At 47.0% G+C, this 17,988-nt stretch overlaps 1 protein-coding gene across 1 annotated transcript; it reads left to right on the top strand.

Moving 5' to 3' along the window:
- The first annotated feature begins 672 nt into the window (after positions 1-672).
- LOC129381623 (uncharacterized) lies at positions 673-8,722 on the top strand. The gene is made up of 3 exons (XM_055064636.1): positions 673-1,030; positions 6,940-7,168; positions 8,476-8,722. The coding sequence occupies exons 1-3, from the start codon at positions 916-918 to the stop codon at positions 8,720-8,722; spliced, it is 591 nt and encodes a 196-aa protein (XP_054920611.1). The 5' UTR covers positions 673-915.
- Positions 8,723-17,988: the final 9,266 nt, after the last annotated feature.

The raw sequence follows: 17,988 nt of genomic DNA, 5'->3' as shown, positions 1-17,988 counted from the left end.
AACACGTATACAGCTGCACTCAAATTTCGCATTACGGAGTGCATCGTGATCTTCGGTGAATTTATTTTTTACATACGCGCAAGAGTCAAGAGACGAAGGCATTACCGAGAAGAATGTTCAAATAAAATATCCGTAATGCGCAGAAAAAATGGGCAAAAACACGTGATAAACGGCAGTCTTGAAGGTGTTGGAATGGCGCGCTACACCTTAGCCACGATCAAACGAGGCGAGAGTTTTTGAACATAGATACGCGGCTACCAAAAAAAAGATAAAGAATAAAGAAAAAGAAACCAAACAAACAAAATAAAAGAAATCAGAAAGACAGAAAGGGAAATAAAGAACAAGAAATGAATGAGTTAATAATACTATTCATATTTAGTAATAAAGTACTGATTAGCTCTCACCTTGGGGCGCATACTGTGATTGCGAAATTGAAGCAGAGCAGTGGCGAGGCAGTGCTTAGCCGAAATTCTAAGAATGTGTAGCGCCACTTTCGAGCCATCTATCGGTTTCTAGCATCTGATCTAAAAATGCATTCAGGAATTCAGCGAACTTATTGAGCAAACCTTCCTCGTTGCTAATGTCTGCCTTGTCGCGTATAGCCTATCCACAAAGAAGCGGCGGAGGCACAGATGTCTTTCCTTTCTAAAGTGTGTCCCACTTCAGAAAAAAAAAAGAATTGATATACTTGTGCGCTGTTTCCAGCAAAACGATTTGCTGAAATTCCTTCCTCAGTTCGCGCTTTATTAAGCGCGCACTATTCCAAGCAATGAGTAATGTTATAGCTTTGCCCGAATCAGGGTGAATCACGTTAACTTGAGCGAGATAGTTTCCGGTTGGCGGCCGCCGTGCCCATAGCTCACCTCTCACCCTCACACGTTCGCAGCTCCCGTTGTGACCGTTCAGTGCCGGACCATGCCGCTAAAGGTTCTGTCCATCGGAGGCGTCCTGCTGGTCGGCGTGGGCCAAATAGTGTGCTTCGCCCTCGGCAGCCTCGCCCTTCTGGTGCCAGTGATAGGACTCTGCTGCGGTACGTCTCGGCAGGCTTTGTCCGTCGCGGCAACGGTTTGCAGGATCGAGCGCGCTGAACGGATCTGGTTGCGAGCCGGTTTTGAGAAGAATACTTTGGGGATAGTACTTTGTGGGTATACAGTATTCCGCGAAACTCATCTGGCTAGAAGCCTCTCCGCAGATATGCGTGTAGCCAACGGCAAAACGTTTGTCGGCTTCCACAAAGGTGGTCGGAATACTACCCTAAATCTCTCCTAATATCTCCTCTTATCTCGCAAATTGTGATACGCCTAGGGTCACGCTATATAATGGCCTTTAATTCAGGGGTAAGCTGTTCAGAATTAAGCGTTACGGTTGACATCTAAACTTATCTTTATGGAGATCTACGATACGTTTAACATCCGTAGAAACAGCACAGTGGGTTAATTATGAGAGACGCCGTAGAGGAGGGCTCCGGGTTAAATTAGACTTCCTAGGTTTTCTTTTTATCATGCCCCCCCCCCCCCCCCTCGCTCTCCCCAAATTCACCGTACACGAAAGTTTCGGGATTGAGCCCGCGGCCATGTGCACAGCAGCGCAACGCCTCTTAGCCATGCACGGAGCTACTATACCACGGAGGGTCACAAATTGATTGTGTTAAATATACGGGTGATTACTTAGGTTTTACGGAACTTCTTTTAAACATCGCCTGTTGCAGATAGCATAGTTCTTTCCTTAAGTTGGATAATTCGAAAAGGCGGGCATTACTAGCACGAGAAATTAATAATAATAATAATAATAATAATAATAATAATAATAATAATAATAATAATAATAATAATCTTTATTTCTCTCGTTCCACAAAATACAGAATGAGAGCGGACGTAAGGTTAAAACGCTCATGCAGCGGCCTGAAAAAAACCCATTACGCCCCACATGACAGTATGACGAGGGAACAGCTTAGTCATGACAAACGCAGTGCAATAATGGAAACATAGGAATACATTGCGAAATTTGTGAACGTACAAGGGCAAAAGTACAGTAGGGATCAGTAAGAAAATTACGTACAAAATTGAGAACAGCCGTGGTGCATTTGTTACCATTGTGTAATGTAAGAAACAATAGCGCGACATGCAAAAAATAGAACGAAACGCCATACATTAGTGCAAAAGCGGCAAAACACTAATTAACTTATTGTTCGATATTTCTTCCAGTGAGCTGTTATTCCGTTCGAGTGTGTTAAGGTAACAGGGAAGCTTATAGGCGCTTGATTGAAATCGGTAGACAGTCCGTCAGAACGGTGTAGACCAAGGGGTGCAACGGCTTACATTGCATGGGCACATGGCTTTGAAGGTTGAATAGTGTCAACATATCTGCGTTGTTTGTTCTAATAGCATTCTTGTTCATAAGAATTAATCTGAAGGCATAAAGATTAGGCACTTGAATGATGTTCAACTCGGAATAATAGCTTTCTGTGTGGGCATACCATGGTATGTTAGCAATTAATCTTGTCGCACGTTTCTCTGTAATAATAATCTTGCATAAATTATGCTTCGTACTTGTGCCCCAGGCAGTGTGGCAATTGTTAAGTATTGAAACTATGAAAGCGTTGTAGCTTAATAGTTTAATTCTTGTTGATAGCACATACCGCTGACGACATAGCACCCCGTTCACTTTGTTCATTTTTGATCACCTGTTATTAATTTGAGCATCCCTATTAAGCGATTCCGAGAAGGTTACTCCCAGACATTTGATACTACGCACGAGTTCAATATAGTTGTTCCCAAACCTAAGTATAATATATTTTACAACTTTGTTTTCGCTCGAAATACCATGGATTTAGTTTTGCTTGTGTTCACCTTTAGGTAATTTTCCTGCGACCACTGACACATGTATTGCAAAAACTCATTACCTGTAGAGGATAAGCCATTTTTTCTACTACCTGTAATGAGCACCGTGACGTCATGCAGTAAGGTTCACCGGTAGCTTAGTGTAAAATATGTCATTTAAGTAAACTAAAAACAACAAAGGGCCGAAGATGCTGCCTTGCGGCAGGCCCGATTTTATGTAATGGCCATCAGACAGAGCATCATTGTGCGCTACAATTTGTTTACAATGTTGAAGGTATGACCGTATCAAAGAATTAGGAATCCCTCCTATACCATAGTCGTTTAGTTTATTTACTAACAAGTGATGATTGATTAAATCAAAGGCTTTGGAAAAGTCAACATAAAGTACGAGGACATGGAGCTTCTCTTCAAATGCATTTATGATGAGTTCCTTTTGCTTGAGCAGTGCCAACTCAGTGGATCTTTTTGGTCTGAACCCAAACTGATCATTCGACAAAACGGAATGCTTATTTAAAAAATTAGTTATTCTCGTGTGAATAATTTTCTCTGTGCCTTTAGAAATTACCGGTAGAATAGAAATTGGCCTATAATTTGACAATTCAGAGGTATCGCCTCCTTTGTGTATCACGATAACTTTTGCAATCTGCATCTGTTTAGGAAATACTGCACTACTGAGACAAAGGTTGAATATGTATGTTAAGATTGGGGCTAACAAATCAATTACATACTTTAGAGGTTTTATTTGAAAACCGTTAATATGTAAAGCCCTGCTGTTTTTAAGATTTCTGAATTCTGAATACAGAAATTATATCATTTTCGGTTGTAGGGGACATAAACATCGACATCGAGACTCGTGGTGCTTGGTGAATTGACGTGTTTGTTGAATTAATAGGAGAGCATAGTGTATTTGTGATATTCACAACGAAATTGTTAAAGGCATTCGAGAGATCCTGCCCTGTCAGCGCAACACCATCGCGCATAATGCAGTTTGGACCACTGTTGTAGTGACGTCCAAGTAGTTTACCTAGTTGATGCCATCGATGCTGAGGGTTCGTGCTAGAATTACCTGAGAACGAATAGCTGAAGTATTCGTACTTGGCTTGACGTAGTTCTTTGTTCAAGTTATTGCGATATTTCTTATATTGAGACAATTTCACGGGATCCTTGGATTTAATGAATTGCGCATATAGTTTCGCTCTTTATTGTATTTTTTTTCAATAAGGCATTCGTAATTCATGGTTTCTTCGATTTTCGTTTGCGACAGCATTTTAAAGGAAAGCAGTTTGGATACATGTGGTTTAACACAATCATTAGTGCATCGTACGCAACATCTGCGTCAGGTAGCGACAATATATGGGAGAAGTTGGCCGTACATATTTCATTAAGAAAGGTGTCGAGGGATTTTGAATCAATGCAGCGATAATAAGACGCCGGTGATTTAGAAGCATGTTTAGGGATGTATTAGCAATAAAGGTAAATACTGTAAAATGATCCCTTATGTCGATTATCAAAGTTCCGGAAGTTATAGTGCTTTTATCGTTGTTAGTGACAATTAAATCCAAAGTAGTGGAAGTGGAACATATTTTGCGCGTCGGCAGAGTAATTACATTCACAAGAGCATAAGAATCAAATAAAGAAGCAAACTGTGTCTGCTCTAGTGACGCAGTTTGCATATGAATATTCATATCACCGGAAAGGTATAGCACGTGCTCATTTATAGACACAATCAAAAAGGGCTTCTAACGACGAAAAAAAATCTTCAAGTTTTCCGTCTGGAGGGCAGTAGACAACAGAAAAGATATTTTTTTGTCACTGTGAACGGTTAACACTTCACAGTTTGTAGTGCAGAACGGGAATTTCTCAAGTATTGTTGCAGGAAGCGAATTCACAATTTCCAGGGATACACCACCACCTGAGAACGAATAGCTGAGGTATTCCTACTTGACGTAGTTCTTTGTTCAAGTTATTGCGATATTTCTTATATTCAGACAATTTCACGGGATCCTTGGATTTAATGAATTGCGCATATAGTTTCGCTCTGTCTTGTATATTTTTTTTCAATAATGCATTCGTAATTCATGGTTTCTTCGATTTTCGTTTGCGACAGAATTTTAAAGGAAAGCAGTTTTGATACATGTGGTTTAACATGTAAATTTTATTTGTAATCAGTAAACATTAGATTAGCTTTTGTTATAGCTTTTATTAGCTTTTGTTATGTTTTGATTAGCCTGTTATTATAAGTGAGTATAATTGTCTAGCACAAATTAGGTTGAATCATCGTGGTACCACGTTTCAGTAAACATTATTGCATGGAAAGAAAATTTAAGGGCAATAAACAGGCGATGTATTTCATCAGCCTTGTTGCACACAGAACGACAGTTCATATGAAAAACAGCAATGCTATTTTCACAGTAAACGCTATCTAGATCTGTGATAGAAGGAAGTTCGAGGCACCTCATAGGGGCATCCATGTTTTTAGCTCGTTTTATTCAAATCATTCGACCTAGTGATCCTTAGTCTGGCACTGTGTTCAGATTTGCGGGCATAAATGTGCCTATCACGCACCCAAACAAACTTCCAGTTCGTTTCACGCTCTTTGGCAATGGCCTGCGCAAGGAGGCGCTTCCTTTCAGGACACAGGTGCTCATTGACGTAAATGGGCACAGATTTAGAGAACCCAAGTTCACTAGCCGTTAGTCGCTTTCGTCTTCCTTTCTCCAGCACAGCATTTCGTTTCCTTCGGAGTGCAAATTGGACAATAAGGCTCTTTCCAGTTTGGCTTCCTGGTATTGAAGTCCGGTGGCACACGTCAATATAAGACGGTGATATGGCTTCTCCAATACAGTCACCAAGCATCATCATGATTTCCGCCAGTTTTTCATTAGCATTCACTGGAATTCCTTTTATTTCTATATTGGCGTTTCGCGAGTACTGTTCGCAGTCCACGATTCGAGACTCGTTCGATTTCGTTTGACTTCCTATTTGATCACAACGTGACTTTAGGTTGTCATTTTCAGTGCGCAAGCGTTTATTTTCTTCTAGAACTGCTTTCAGATTAGTTACCATATCAAATTTGCCATCAGGAAACTTTAGATTAGCCTTAATTTCTCTGAGTTCATTTCGAAAGTCTCGTTTCAGAGAATCTTTCAAATTCTTGAGGTCGATCCTAATTTCTCTATTCAGGTCCTTGAGGGCACATACCAATTATTTGGTTATTTTTGCCATGATGACCTGCAGTAAGTTACAACAAACACTGGTATGCTATCGTATGGCAGCAGTGTTGTGGCATAATTTCAAGTGTAGTGACGAAGTTACAAAAGGAGTAAACAGATTTCACCAACCTGAAGCAAAAAGATACTGCTGTCAGTCCATCCGAATGATCCAGCGCTGTTCACGCCACTGCTGCCATTTGGTCGGTGCCCGACAAGGTCCCTGTGTTTGTAGCCTTTCGCTGATGACGTCAAAATGTTTCAGCAAACCAGCAGCTAGGAACAGTCCGCACGTGTAGTTTTGGGGCCAGCGCTTTGCTCGGGGTAGAGGCCGAAGGGCGAAACTTGACCGCACGTGGCAGGTAGGCCCAGGGCGTAGATAGAAGACGGATGATCAGAGTGAACTGACTGCCGAACCTGCAGCAAAAAGATACTGCTGTCTATCCATGCGAATCATCCAGTGCTGTTCACGCCACTGCTGCCAAATTGAAACACGTATTCAAGTAATTTACAAAAATTCACTAATTCACTTCTTAAATACACCATAGCACATAGTGCAATACAACATGTAGCCGATGAGCTTGCAAGACGTATCCACTTAAAATAAATTTCCCGGATGGCACCACTTTCGAGATTGTTTCCCAAAGTGTGGAACCAAACACACGAGCATCTTCTGTTTCAAGCAATTTCGACCGTAATTTTCTTAAGCATCCTGCATTTAAACGAATCGAGGGTAAATTTAGGAATACTTCTATACGGAACCCGTTGAATACTCTTCGTGACCGGCTGCGGCGATCAGAGGGCCAGTTGACGGAATCATAATTCTATCCGTATGCGTGCTTGTATGCATGGTCGCACAAGACGTGTGTGCCTTGTGTATGTCGTCGCAGGCCTTGGCGCCGCCGTGTCGATGGTCGTCAACGAGACGGTCGTTCACCTCCACTTCGAGGCGGAGCGTCGCAAGGCCCTGTCCATCTACCGGGCGGCCTTCTCGCTGTCGGCCATCGCGTACCCCTTGGTGCTCGGGCTGCTCGTGAGCGAGTACGGACTGGACGGCGCGTTGCTCGTGACCGGCGCCATATCGCTCAACGCCCTGGCCGGCTCCCTCCTCATGGCCAGGTACGGTCGCCTCGCGATGTGCCTCCGCCGGTGATGGATGTACTCGCACGTAACACCCGCCTATATAGATCACGAGGGTTGCAATGTGGGCTTGTTGGCAATGCATCTTCAAGGGGAGTACGGTAGCGCGATTAAAAGACGGGACAAAAGAAGACACATAGGCGCTGTTTGTGTCCCTATGTGTCTTCTTTTGTACCGTCTTTTAATCGCGCTACCGTACTTCCCTATATAGATTCGCGGAGGAAGGCGAAGTGAGGTGAAAAAAGAAAGTATGCCAGAAGTCACGTGTCATTTGAATGCTTCACAGTTTTCTTCGTTTACGGGGGTGCGCTAGTATTAGCTACGGCTACTATAAGACCGCTGGTTACTCTCTCTCTCTCTCTGGCGTCACCTTTCTCGGCGCGGCGTGAGGCGCGAAGGCGCACTAGGATGCGAGGGGAAAGGGGCAGATTAGAGGGGAGGAATTCACCTGTAAGTTGGAGGCGCCGGTCCCAGGAGGCTTCGTTGTGAGTGATGTTACAACGTTTTCGGTGGACGAAGACAAGCGCTTACTTGCAACTTTCACTTCCAAGTTAAATCCGGAGGTTTTACGTGCCATAATCATGATTATGGCCTGTGAACGCTGTATTCAGGGACTCCGGAATTTCGACCCCCTATGTTTTTTTTTTTTTTTTTTTTACGTGGATGGAGTGCACCGTATACGGCGACTTCCAAAGTTGGAAGTCAGCGCCTGTCTGCGTCCCCTCTCTTTTTCTTGGCGTCCTTTCTCTCGTTTCATACTCTCTAACAAGATGGAACACCAACTATAGCCCGGTCACATACCTTGCTGCAGTTTACCTGTCAAATTAACGTATCTTATAAGTGCATGCCAGCCTTCGTACTTGGAAAGTGTCATCCTTTTACCGTGACAAGCGTGTGGCAGAGCTTCTGCAACTTCAATAGTATAAGTCAGTACTTCATTATTCAGTGGGAACAGTGCACGCTTGCTAAGACCCACCGCGAATCAATCAATCAATCAATCAATCAATCAATCAATCAATCAATCAATCAATCAATCAATCAATCAATCAATCAATCAATCAATCAATCAATTGTTTATTAATCTAATAAGATCAAGTGTGTGGCGGGGAAAAGCAGCTTCACTGCAGCTCGACTGAGCGCGGTCCCCTGTGTTACGATTCGGCAGTGAGCATCACTGGCCCATGCGCAGTTAAGGTGACGTGACACAAATCTAGGCACTGCAAGAGAAATACTTTCCTTCTGTCACTTTCTTTTTTTTCCCTGCTCTCTTGCGCCGCCCTCCACAGGCCTCCGTGGATGTCTCCGAGCGACCCCGTGCCATCGATACACCGGCCAGAGAACGCGGATGCCCAGCCTGCGGCCGAATTAGAGCAGGGCACCAAGGCAGACGCCTCCGAGAAGCAGGATGCATCCAAGGTGCTTTTCATTGCACTTGAGGCGCGCTCGGCCCGTCTCAATGCTGACCCCGGGTGTGACAGCTCTTGCGTGGCCCATGTGACCGCGAGCCCGCGCTCCGAGTGTCGCATGAGCTGATGCAGGGGAGAGGGTGACGGCAAGTGCGAAGGCTGGCGCCTCTATGTGGTGCTTCTCTACCCGCGTGCCCAGTGTTGGAGGTCACGTGACATGCTTAGTGTCGGAGGCGTGCGGCACGGTTGATTGTAGGAGGGAACGTTCGCTTTGGGAGAAGCGCGAGCGCTTCCCGTTGCCGGCGCTCCTCTCCACGCGAGCTGTTGTGGCAGCGTATTAGTGAATGAAATGAGTAAAAACTTTATCGTTAATGAATGGGAGCCGCTAGGTTAGGCAGCCCTCAGTCCTGGGATGCTCGCAGTTATTTGAATTAACTTTGTTCACCTGCATTCTTGGGCGCGTGACGTGTACCACATATGTTAACTTAGCAAGCGAGTGCTCATTGTTATTTACAATGCCTATAAATGTGCGAACCTTAGTCCGTGTAATATTATAATACGTTGCTATCGATGTCAGTTTCGCCCCATGCACCTTTCTCTGTTAGGTGGCTGGTATCAGTGAACAATCAATGAAGAGACAGAAAGAAAGGCACGATCACAAGATCTCCAGCTATAGCTTTCGAGCTACGGTTTATTGCGAAGCATGCAAGGGGAGGGGGGGAGGGGGTCATTCAGTTTTACCGGCCTTCGCAACATAAATGTCACAGAGTGACAGAACGCTTACGTGCATAATGTGGTAAAATAAGTCAAGCATATGTGGTATTTGACGGGTGAAAACGCTGATATGATAATGAAGCACGCAGTAGGAAAGCGAGGTGGGGAGCCTCCGGATTGATTTCCAAGACCTGCGTTTTTACAGCGAAGCTAGCTGTCTATGGCTAGGATCCCGGGATTTCCTCGTGGCGTAACGTCGTCAGAAAACAGTGGCGGGCCGATGCCGGTGGCAGTGCAGGGCAGAGCAATGGCTCATACCCTCGATAACATCATACCCTCGATAACAATGGCTCCTCGATAACATCCCGGGGATCCGGCATGGCCTATATGCCGACGATATTACCATCTGGTCGTCCACAGGGTCCAGCCGCTTGCAGGAAGCTGCAGATGTGGTGACCGACTATGCTTAGTCATGCGGCCTCAGCTGCGCCCCCCCCAAAAGTCGGATTCACTCCTGGTCTCACCGCGAGAGACGCACGCATCGACTCACCCACTGTCACCATACAACTGGAGACACACCATCGCTCCGTCTCAGAGCGTCAATATATTGGGAATGGTTATCCAGTCATATCGCACCAATACAATATTAATTCACAAGCATAAGAAAGCAACAGCCCAAGTTACCCGCATGATCCGGCGAATAACAATCAATGCAAAGCGGTATGGGGGAGGAGGACATGCTTCGGCTTATCCAAGTCTTCGTCGTGTTTCGAATAACTTACGCTATTCCATACGCATTACTCAACGCGACGGAGCTCAAGAAAATCAGCACAATGACCAGAAAGGCATATAAGCAGGTGATGGGCCTGCCGATCAGTACGACCACAGAAGGCCTACTACGATTAGGTGTGCACAACACGGCCGAGGAGCTGATCGAGCCATACTTATCCAGTCAGCGAACAAGGCTGGCGGTTACGGAAGTGGGGAGGTCCATCCTCTTACGCCTGGGGCTCTCTGCCCCTCTCACCCGACCGCCGCCTCAGAATGTGAGCTTACCCCATGCCATCTGCAGCAACATCACCGTATGTCCTCTACCTCGCAACGTGCACCCAATGCACCACGCAGAGCGAATTGAGATCCGGGCCCTGGCCACGATACGGGACTTTACCCTCTACAGCCTATACGGACGCGGGTGCTTATCCCAGACACGCAGGCACAACAGCCACCGTAGTCGTCAACAAAGAACATCGGAGCAGCATTTCGCTCACACGAAACAATCTCCTCCAAGCCGAGGAAGCGGCCATAGCCCTCGCCCTCTCGCAAAGAGAGGTTGAAGTCATAGTGACCGACTCTCAACAGGCGTGCCGCAACTTTTCTGCCGGCAGAATTCATACTACGCTCCAGATCATCAATCAAAAGCCGCCAACGAGATCAGTCATGATCATCTGGGCGCCAGCTCATCACGGCATTCCTGGCAAGGAGGTCGCCAACCACGTGGCTCGAGATTTGACCCACCGAGCCGATGCCGAGGAATCTGGATCCGAGCGCATGCACCCTCTAGTCTCGTGCAAAGACATCAGGCCACACTACAAGCTAACCCGCAGAACATATGCACCGCAGCACAAGTCACTACCTGGAGAGCAGGAGCGATTCCTCCGAGCTCTACAGGTTAATACATTCCCTCGCCTAACCAGAAACCACCTCATAGCCCCTACACAATTCTCTCCGCAATGCCGCTTCTGCGCAGAGCCCGGGTCGCTCAGGCACATAGTAGGGGGCTGCAGAGCGGCACCATTAAATCCTCCGAACCCTTACCCCACCAAGGAGCTTTGGGAGAGAGCCTTCGCCAGCTCCGACGTCGATGATCAGCAACGGCTAATTGAGAGGCTCCAGGACGCGGCCCGAACTCAAGGCATTCTGGAATGAGGGCGCCTCTCCAAAGCTGCATTCACCCAATAAAAGTGTTTATTCTCTCTCTCTTTCATACCCTCATAAGGCACAGGCTACAAGCAGTGCTCAGATTCATCAGTGGTTCATACTAGCATAAGCAAGCAAAAATGTCAGGGATCATATCCCCGTAACGCAGAGGCTACAAGTACTAAGCAAAGTGCAGTGAGCGGTGCATACATTCTTTGGACTCACGCATATAAGATAAAAAACGACATGCGTTTTAATAAAGAGCAAGCAAAAAAATATGCAAACCACATAATTAATGAAAAGGAGCTCCTGATAACAATGCGAAGGACGTAGCGTTCCCCGCATACGTTTCCTGGTAAATATTACTGTTGCGCAAGCTGAACCGGCGACGGCAGCTTGCGACGTGGGGAGTGACGTCACTATATCCTTTCGTATATATAAAATAACCAGCCTAGCAACTGATTTCAGTGTAGTTGCACCACCACTATGGGCGACGGTGTGGCGTCGAAATTATCATTACTCCCATAACTACCATAACTCAAATAGTATTACGTACCTTTACTCTAAAGCCACAAAGCATTGAATCTCTCCCCCCCCCCCCTGCCCTCTCGGCAGTTGTAGTGGTGGTTTTCAACAGGTTCGCTGAACATCCATTTTCACAGGGCCGGGATGGCGAGTCAATTCTTTTTCAACATGCACGTAACTCTAAGTAAACGGGCGTTGTTGCATTTCGTTCTGGTTGAAATGCGACCGCCGCAGCCAATGACCTATATGTCAGTCAATATATGAGCTACCGCGGCGGCTTGGTAAAATCAATAATTGGGCAATACTTAATCTGGTCGGGAAGTAAACTAATATTCAGTTCAATTCTGTAAGGATGGAGGACAGACTGGAGAAATGAGTATCTTGACATTGCCTCCAATATACCGCGGATATTGTGATTACGCCTATATGGGGGCAAAGCAGCAGTTATGAGAGATCGATCATCTGCTATTTTAGGCGCCCGGCTTTTACATCATTGTAAAAACATGAGAAAGGTCGCTTCCAATGCCCTCGCTCAGCAGGCAAGATCAACGCAGCATACTTTTACCCGACGCCTGGCTTCGGTTATCATCAGAGAAAAATAACTAGGTGCAATGGAAACATATGGAACCTATGGCTACATCGAAATCAGAAAAAACAATTACTATGCAGATCGAACCCACATGTTCGAATCTGAGAAGCGAAGCTTTCTCGAAGCGCTGGAATAAATGCCGTGCAACTGGTTACACTGTGCAGAGCTTTTTGCACCACATAGCAATTACCTGTCTGCCATTGAAGACAGCAAGGCGCGGCGACCCCAACCACGTGACTCACGTGACTGCGCATTATACTGTCCAGGGACCCGCCGTCTTTATTGTGGCACTGTATCCTGGGTGCATCTGCTGACTAGAGCGGATGGGTGCTCGAGACAGTGCAACAGCCAAAATGCACTTTTCTCCCAATAAAGGCCGAACAAGCAGGCGTGCCAAACCACAAACCCTAGAAAAGGAGGCCTATAGGACGGTTTGCTTTATTAAAAAAATTGCGCTTTTGATGACGTATACTTGATTCGGTGAAGATATATTGCGCACCATTCGCTTTATCGCTGAGTAATTCTGTGGAAAACAGAGCCAGCAGTCAGGATACCTGTAAGGGTAGTAAATATGCTAGCGCTGTCTTGCGCATGAGCCATTGGGCAGGATACGGGGTACGCCACGAAAGCATTGTTTTAACACCGGCTGAACCGGCGCGACGGTAATCGTTCTGCTTGCCTGCGCATGGGACCTGAATATAATAGTGAAACAAATTGCAGAAGATTTAGTTCGGGGCCCACTCTGATTTCCCTATCCGAATACATGTTTCAATCAATCAATCAATCAATCAATCAATCAATCAATCAATCAATCAATCAATCAATCAATCAATCAATCAATCACTCAATCAATTTTATTAAAACTTTGATTATTCATAAAGGTATGACAGGCTGGATGTAAAACGCAGAAATATTTTTAACCAACTGTTGAACCGATTTGAATAACACTTGCTGGATTTGAGAAGAGTAATATAATTCCTAGTAACTTCAGTAAGCTGAATTTTTATCTAGAGCTTCGAATGTCTTACGAAAGCACCCCAAACTGGTAAGCTTAACAAAGTCATTAAAGCACGAAGTTTACAAATCTGGCACTCTGCACTAGAAACGGATGTCTCACTTCTGTAAACTGCAACTTTTAGAGCATATATAATGGAGACAAGTGTGAAGCAGGAACTTACAGTTATAACGAAAATTTTTTTTGCAATGTTTACAGGCGTCTTGAAAAAGTCTATTCCCGAACTGGTCGCATATTTCAGAGCGCTGCATGATACATCAGTTTTGTGCGCGTTAGATGTATAAAGTTAAGTTTACAGAATTGTGACATGTTTATGTAACTGAATTATATTTGTAAGCTTGATAGATAGTTTTCATTTTGTAGCTGTCAAAAATTTTTTAGAAAACATTGACGGCCTAAATCAGTATATGGCTTCCTGTGGTCACTACAGATTTTAGCGTTTTCTTTTAAATGCAACGAACTTCATAAAAAATCAGTGCCGTGGTTGCTGAGAGAAACGATTTCTCACTTTGCATGTATTTAGATAGAGGAGTCCGGGATAGGAGTCCTAATTAGCCCACAGCGAACAAGGCTTACGTGTGTAATACGAAACGTCTAATCCTCGGACTAAATCCTCTGGTCGTCGTTCTTTGTCTTCCTTCTTTAGCCTATTTTGGTAAAGGCTGCGAAACCACATGCCGACATCGAAACATGTGCATACCGCATTGATTTAAACGCACCGCATGTGTGTGCATTGTTGACGCTACGTTACATTACACTGATTGCACACAGGATTGCATGCGATCTTTGCTACCCTTAGGACTTCCCTATCTGTGTTCTTGCACAGGGATATACCTCCAGTTTCGTACTGTACGTTCTGTACTGAAGAAGAACGAGCAGTACGCACTGCTTAGAGAAAGACGACGACAACGTGTGGTTGGAACCCTTGTGCCTGTGTTGCCGAAGCTCTGTGTTTTCTTGCTGCGGTGCTCTGCTATCTGAGGGCTTTAGCAATCGAACTATAACGCCTCTTGACATTTGGTGGACGTGCTGGGCCCTTCCCAAACCTGGAACTCCGCAGCCGGACGCTCCCTACCGTTTCTGCCATGCCTCAGGACGCCGCGCAGCCCGATCCTCCCCTGGCATCGCCTGTCGTCTGCTCCGGTGCTCTACGCCAACGAGATCCTCCGGTCTTCAGCGGCAACGACGACCATGACGTGGAGGATTGGCTCTCGTCATACGATCGCGTGAGTGCGCATAACAAATGGGATGACAAAGCTAAACTTACTAACGTCATCTTCTATCTTTCTGGAGTCGCTAATCTCTGGTTCCGGAATCACGAATCCACCCTTTTCACCTGGACAGAATTTACCCATTCTTTCAAAGAAGTCTTCGGTCGCCCTGCTGTGCGCAAGCTTCGCGCAGAACAACGCTTGCGTAGTCGCGCTCAGCAAAATGGTGAAAACTTCACAAGCTACATTGAGGACGTAGTTGACCTCTGCCGGCGCATTAATCCCGCCATGCCCGACTCTGAAAAGATCAAGAATGTCATGAAGGGCATAGAGGATGAAGCCTTCCAAATGCTTTTGGCGAAGAATCCTCAAACGATTGACGAGGTAATTACACTGTGCCAGAGCTACGATGAGCTCCGCAAACAACGGCTTACTACGCGCCGAGCTGCCACGCCCGACAACACGATTTCGGCTTTAACTGACACTTCCAGTGCTGCTCCCGCCCACTCTCCGTTCCTCGACCAGATCAAACAATTCGTTCGCGAAGAAGTGGCGCGCCAACTGTCACTGCTGCCTTCTTCCCAGTCGTCTGAGTCCTCTTTGTCCCCGGAACTCCGACGCGTCATACACGAACAAGTCAGCGACGCACTACCTTTCTCTAATCAACCACCCTCAGCGCCGGTTCCGCTCACGTACGCTGCCGTCGTCGCCAGGCCAAGACCACCGCCTGAAGTTGCGCACTACACCCCCACAAGCGCCTTCTACGCCTCGCCTTCTCCAGCTGCGAACTACTTGCCCAGAAGCGGCTTCTGCGCGCCTCCGCAGCCCCTACGCCCAGCTCAAGACAGTGCACCGCTACCGAGGCCCCCTGTTGATAATCCGTGGCGTACCCACGACAACCGGCCGATCTGCTTCGCGTGTGGCGTTGCTGGCCACGTGGCACGTTTCTGCCGCCGGCGGGGTTGGTATCCTCCCGATACTGCGAGATGTCAAGGGAATGCTCCTGACTCCCAGTCCCGCTATTCGCCACCAGTTCCGCACTTCGCTCCTTCATCTCCTGTTCCCCGAAGCTTGAACACTCGTCGGTCTCCATCTCCCCGTCGACGTTCCCTCTCCCCCATGGTCCGCCGTCCTTCAGCTGTGGAGGAAAACTAAAAGGCGCAGTTCCGGAGGCAAGAACTGCGATCTCTTCGAACTGCTCAAGCCCTCGTTTATTCGCTACGAACATCATTGAAGTTTTTGCCGAAGGTGTCGCCGTTCACGCGCTTGTCGACACGGGTGCCGCAGTGTCCGTGATTGCCGACCAGCTTCGCCGTACGCTCCGAAAAGTCGCGACGCCGTTTTCTGTCATTTCACTACGTACAGCCAGCGCTGAGCCAATTGAGCCCTTAGGAACATGTACCGTCCGTGTCGCCATACAAGACAGTTTACACCACATTGAGTTTGTTGTTCTTCCCCGCTGCTCTCATGCCATCATTCTAGGATGGGACTTCCTCTCATCTCATCACGCTGTTATTGATTGTGCCCGTGCAGAACTTGCGCTGACTCCATTTTGTGCCAGTCCTTCTGAAGATTTGCCTCCACCTTCTGCTCAGGTCTTCGTCGCCACCGACGCTGATATCCCTCCTTTCTCTTCCGCCCTTGTACCCGTTTCCTGTGCTGCTTTCTGTGATTCCACAGTTCTTTTCACGCCATCTCAACTTGCTGCACGCCGTCACCCCTTCTTGCTTCCCTTTGCCCTCCTTCCCTTTCGCCAGGGTTCCAGCGCACTTTACGTTTCGAATCCGTTTTCGTGTCCATCAAGCTTACATCGCGGCGAATGCCTCGATTTTGCTGATGAATTCGACAGGAGCTCTGTGTACGATGTGCCTGATGACTCGACTCCTCTGCACGTTGACGCCATGGCTCTCCCTGTCTCTGCGCCTGCGCCTGCATGTGACCGAACGTTTGCTCCATTTATTGATCCTAACCTCACTCCGAGTCAGCGCACGCAGATCATCGACCTCCTTAACCAATTTCGAACTTCTTTCGACCTCCAAAAACAATGTTTAGAACGTACCTCCACAGTCGTTCATCACATCGACACCGGCAGCCACGCGCCTCTACACCAACGTCCATACCGTGTGTCCGCGACGGAGCGCCGAGTCATCGATGAGCACGTAGGAGACATGCTTCGACGCGGCGTGATACAGCCATCACACAGTCCCTGGGCTTCTCCGGTAGTGCTTGTCAAAAAGAAAGATGGGACTATTCGTTTTTGTGTGGACTATCGACGTCTAAATAAGATAACCCGGAAAGATGTCTATCCTCTGCCCCGTATCGACGACGCACTGGACTGCCTCCAAGGCGCTGAATTCTTTTCGTCCTTAGACTTACGATCCGGTTATTGGCAGGTCCCCGTGGCTGACGCAGACCGCCCGAAAACAGCATTTGTTACGCCTGATGGCTTATATGAATTTACCGTGATGCCCTTTGGCCTCTGTAATGCGCCTGCAACATTTGAAAGAATGATGGATAACATCCTCCGGGGTCTCAAATGGCAGACATGCCTTTGTTATCTCGATGACATTGTCATCTTTTCCCCGGACTTTTCCTCTCACCTGTCCCGAATCAAACGCGTGCTCACTTGCCTTGCCGATGCTGGACTCCAGCTCAACTTAAAGAAGTGTCGCTTCGCCGCCCGGCAGCTAGTCATCCTTGGCCACGTTGTTTCGAAAGATGGTGTCCTCCCAGATCCAACCAAACTCCAAGCCGTTTCCGAATTCCCACGACCAAAGACCACAAAAGAACTCCGCAGCTTCATCGGATTATGCTCCTATTTTCGTCGTTTCATCCGCAACTTCGCCACCATAATAGCGCCTCTGACGCAGCTTCTCGCGGGTAACCACGACCTCATGGCCTGGCCGCCAGTTTGCGATGCCGCATTCACGACGCTGCGTCGTCTTCTAACCTCACCTCCCATACTCCGACATTTTGACCCAAGCGCACCGACAGAAATACACACGGATGCCAGTGGCGTCGGCATTGGCGCTGTTCTTGCACAACGAAAGACTGGCTTCGATGAATACGTTGTTGCCTTCGCTAGCCGCGCACTCACGAAAGCGGAAGCAAACTATTCCGTTACAGAAAAAGAATGCCTGGCTATCATTTGGGCCATAACTAAGTTTCGTCCTTACCTCTACGGCCGCCCGTTCGACGTCATCACAGACCATCATGCACTCTGCTGGCTGTCGTCCTTAAAAGATCCCTCAGGCCGCCTCGCGCGATGGGCGCTTCGCCTCCAAGAGTATGATATTCGAGTGCTGTACCGCTCTGGCCGTAAACATTCGGACGCGGATGCCTTGTCTCGCTCCCCAGTGTCAGGCCAGCCCAATCATCAGACAGTACAAATATGCGAGTCCTCCCTCACCACCACGGATATG

This window comes from Dermacentor andersoni, chromosome 11 (assembly GCF_023375885.2).
Source record: "Dermacentor andersoni chromosome 11, qqDerAnde1_hic_scaffold, whole genome shotgun sequence".
NCBI classification, from domain to species: domain Eukaryota; kingdom Metazoa; phylum Arthropoda; class Arachnida; order Ixodida; family Ixodidae; genus Dermacentor; species Dermacentor andersoni.
Note: the sequence above shows the minus strand (reverse complement) of the source record. Positions and strands in the feature narration are given on the sequence as shown.

Excerpts from the sequence above, each read along its gene's own strand:
- LOC129381623 (XM_055064636.1), top strand. The coding sequence starts at position 916 with ATGCCGCTAAAGGTTCTGTCCATCGGAGGCGTCCTGCTGGTCGGCGTG. Across the intron at positions 1,031-6,939 it reads AGTGATAGGACTCTGCTGCG|GCCTTGGCGCCGCCGTGTCG; the intron begins GTACGTCTCGGC and ends ATGTCGTCGCAG. Across the intron at positions 7,169-8,475 it reads GGCTCCCTCCTCATGGCCAG|GCCTCCGTGGATGTCTCCGA; the intron begins GTACGGTCGCCT and ends CGCCCTCCACAG.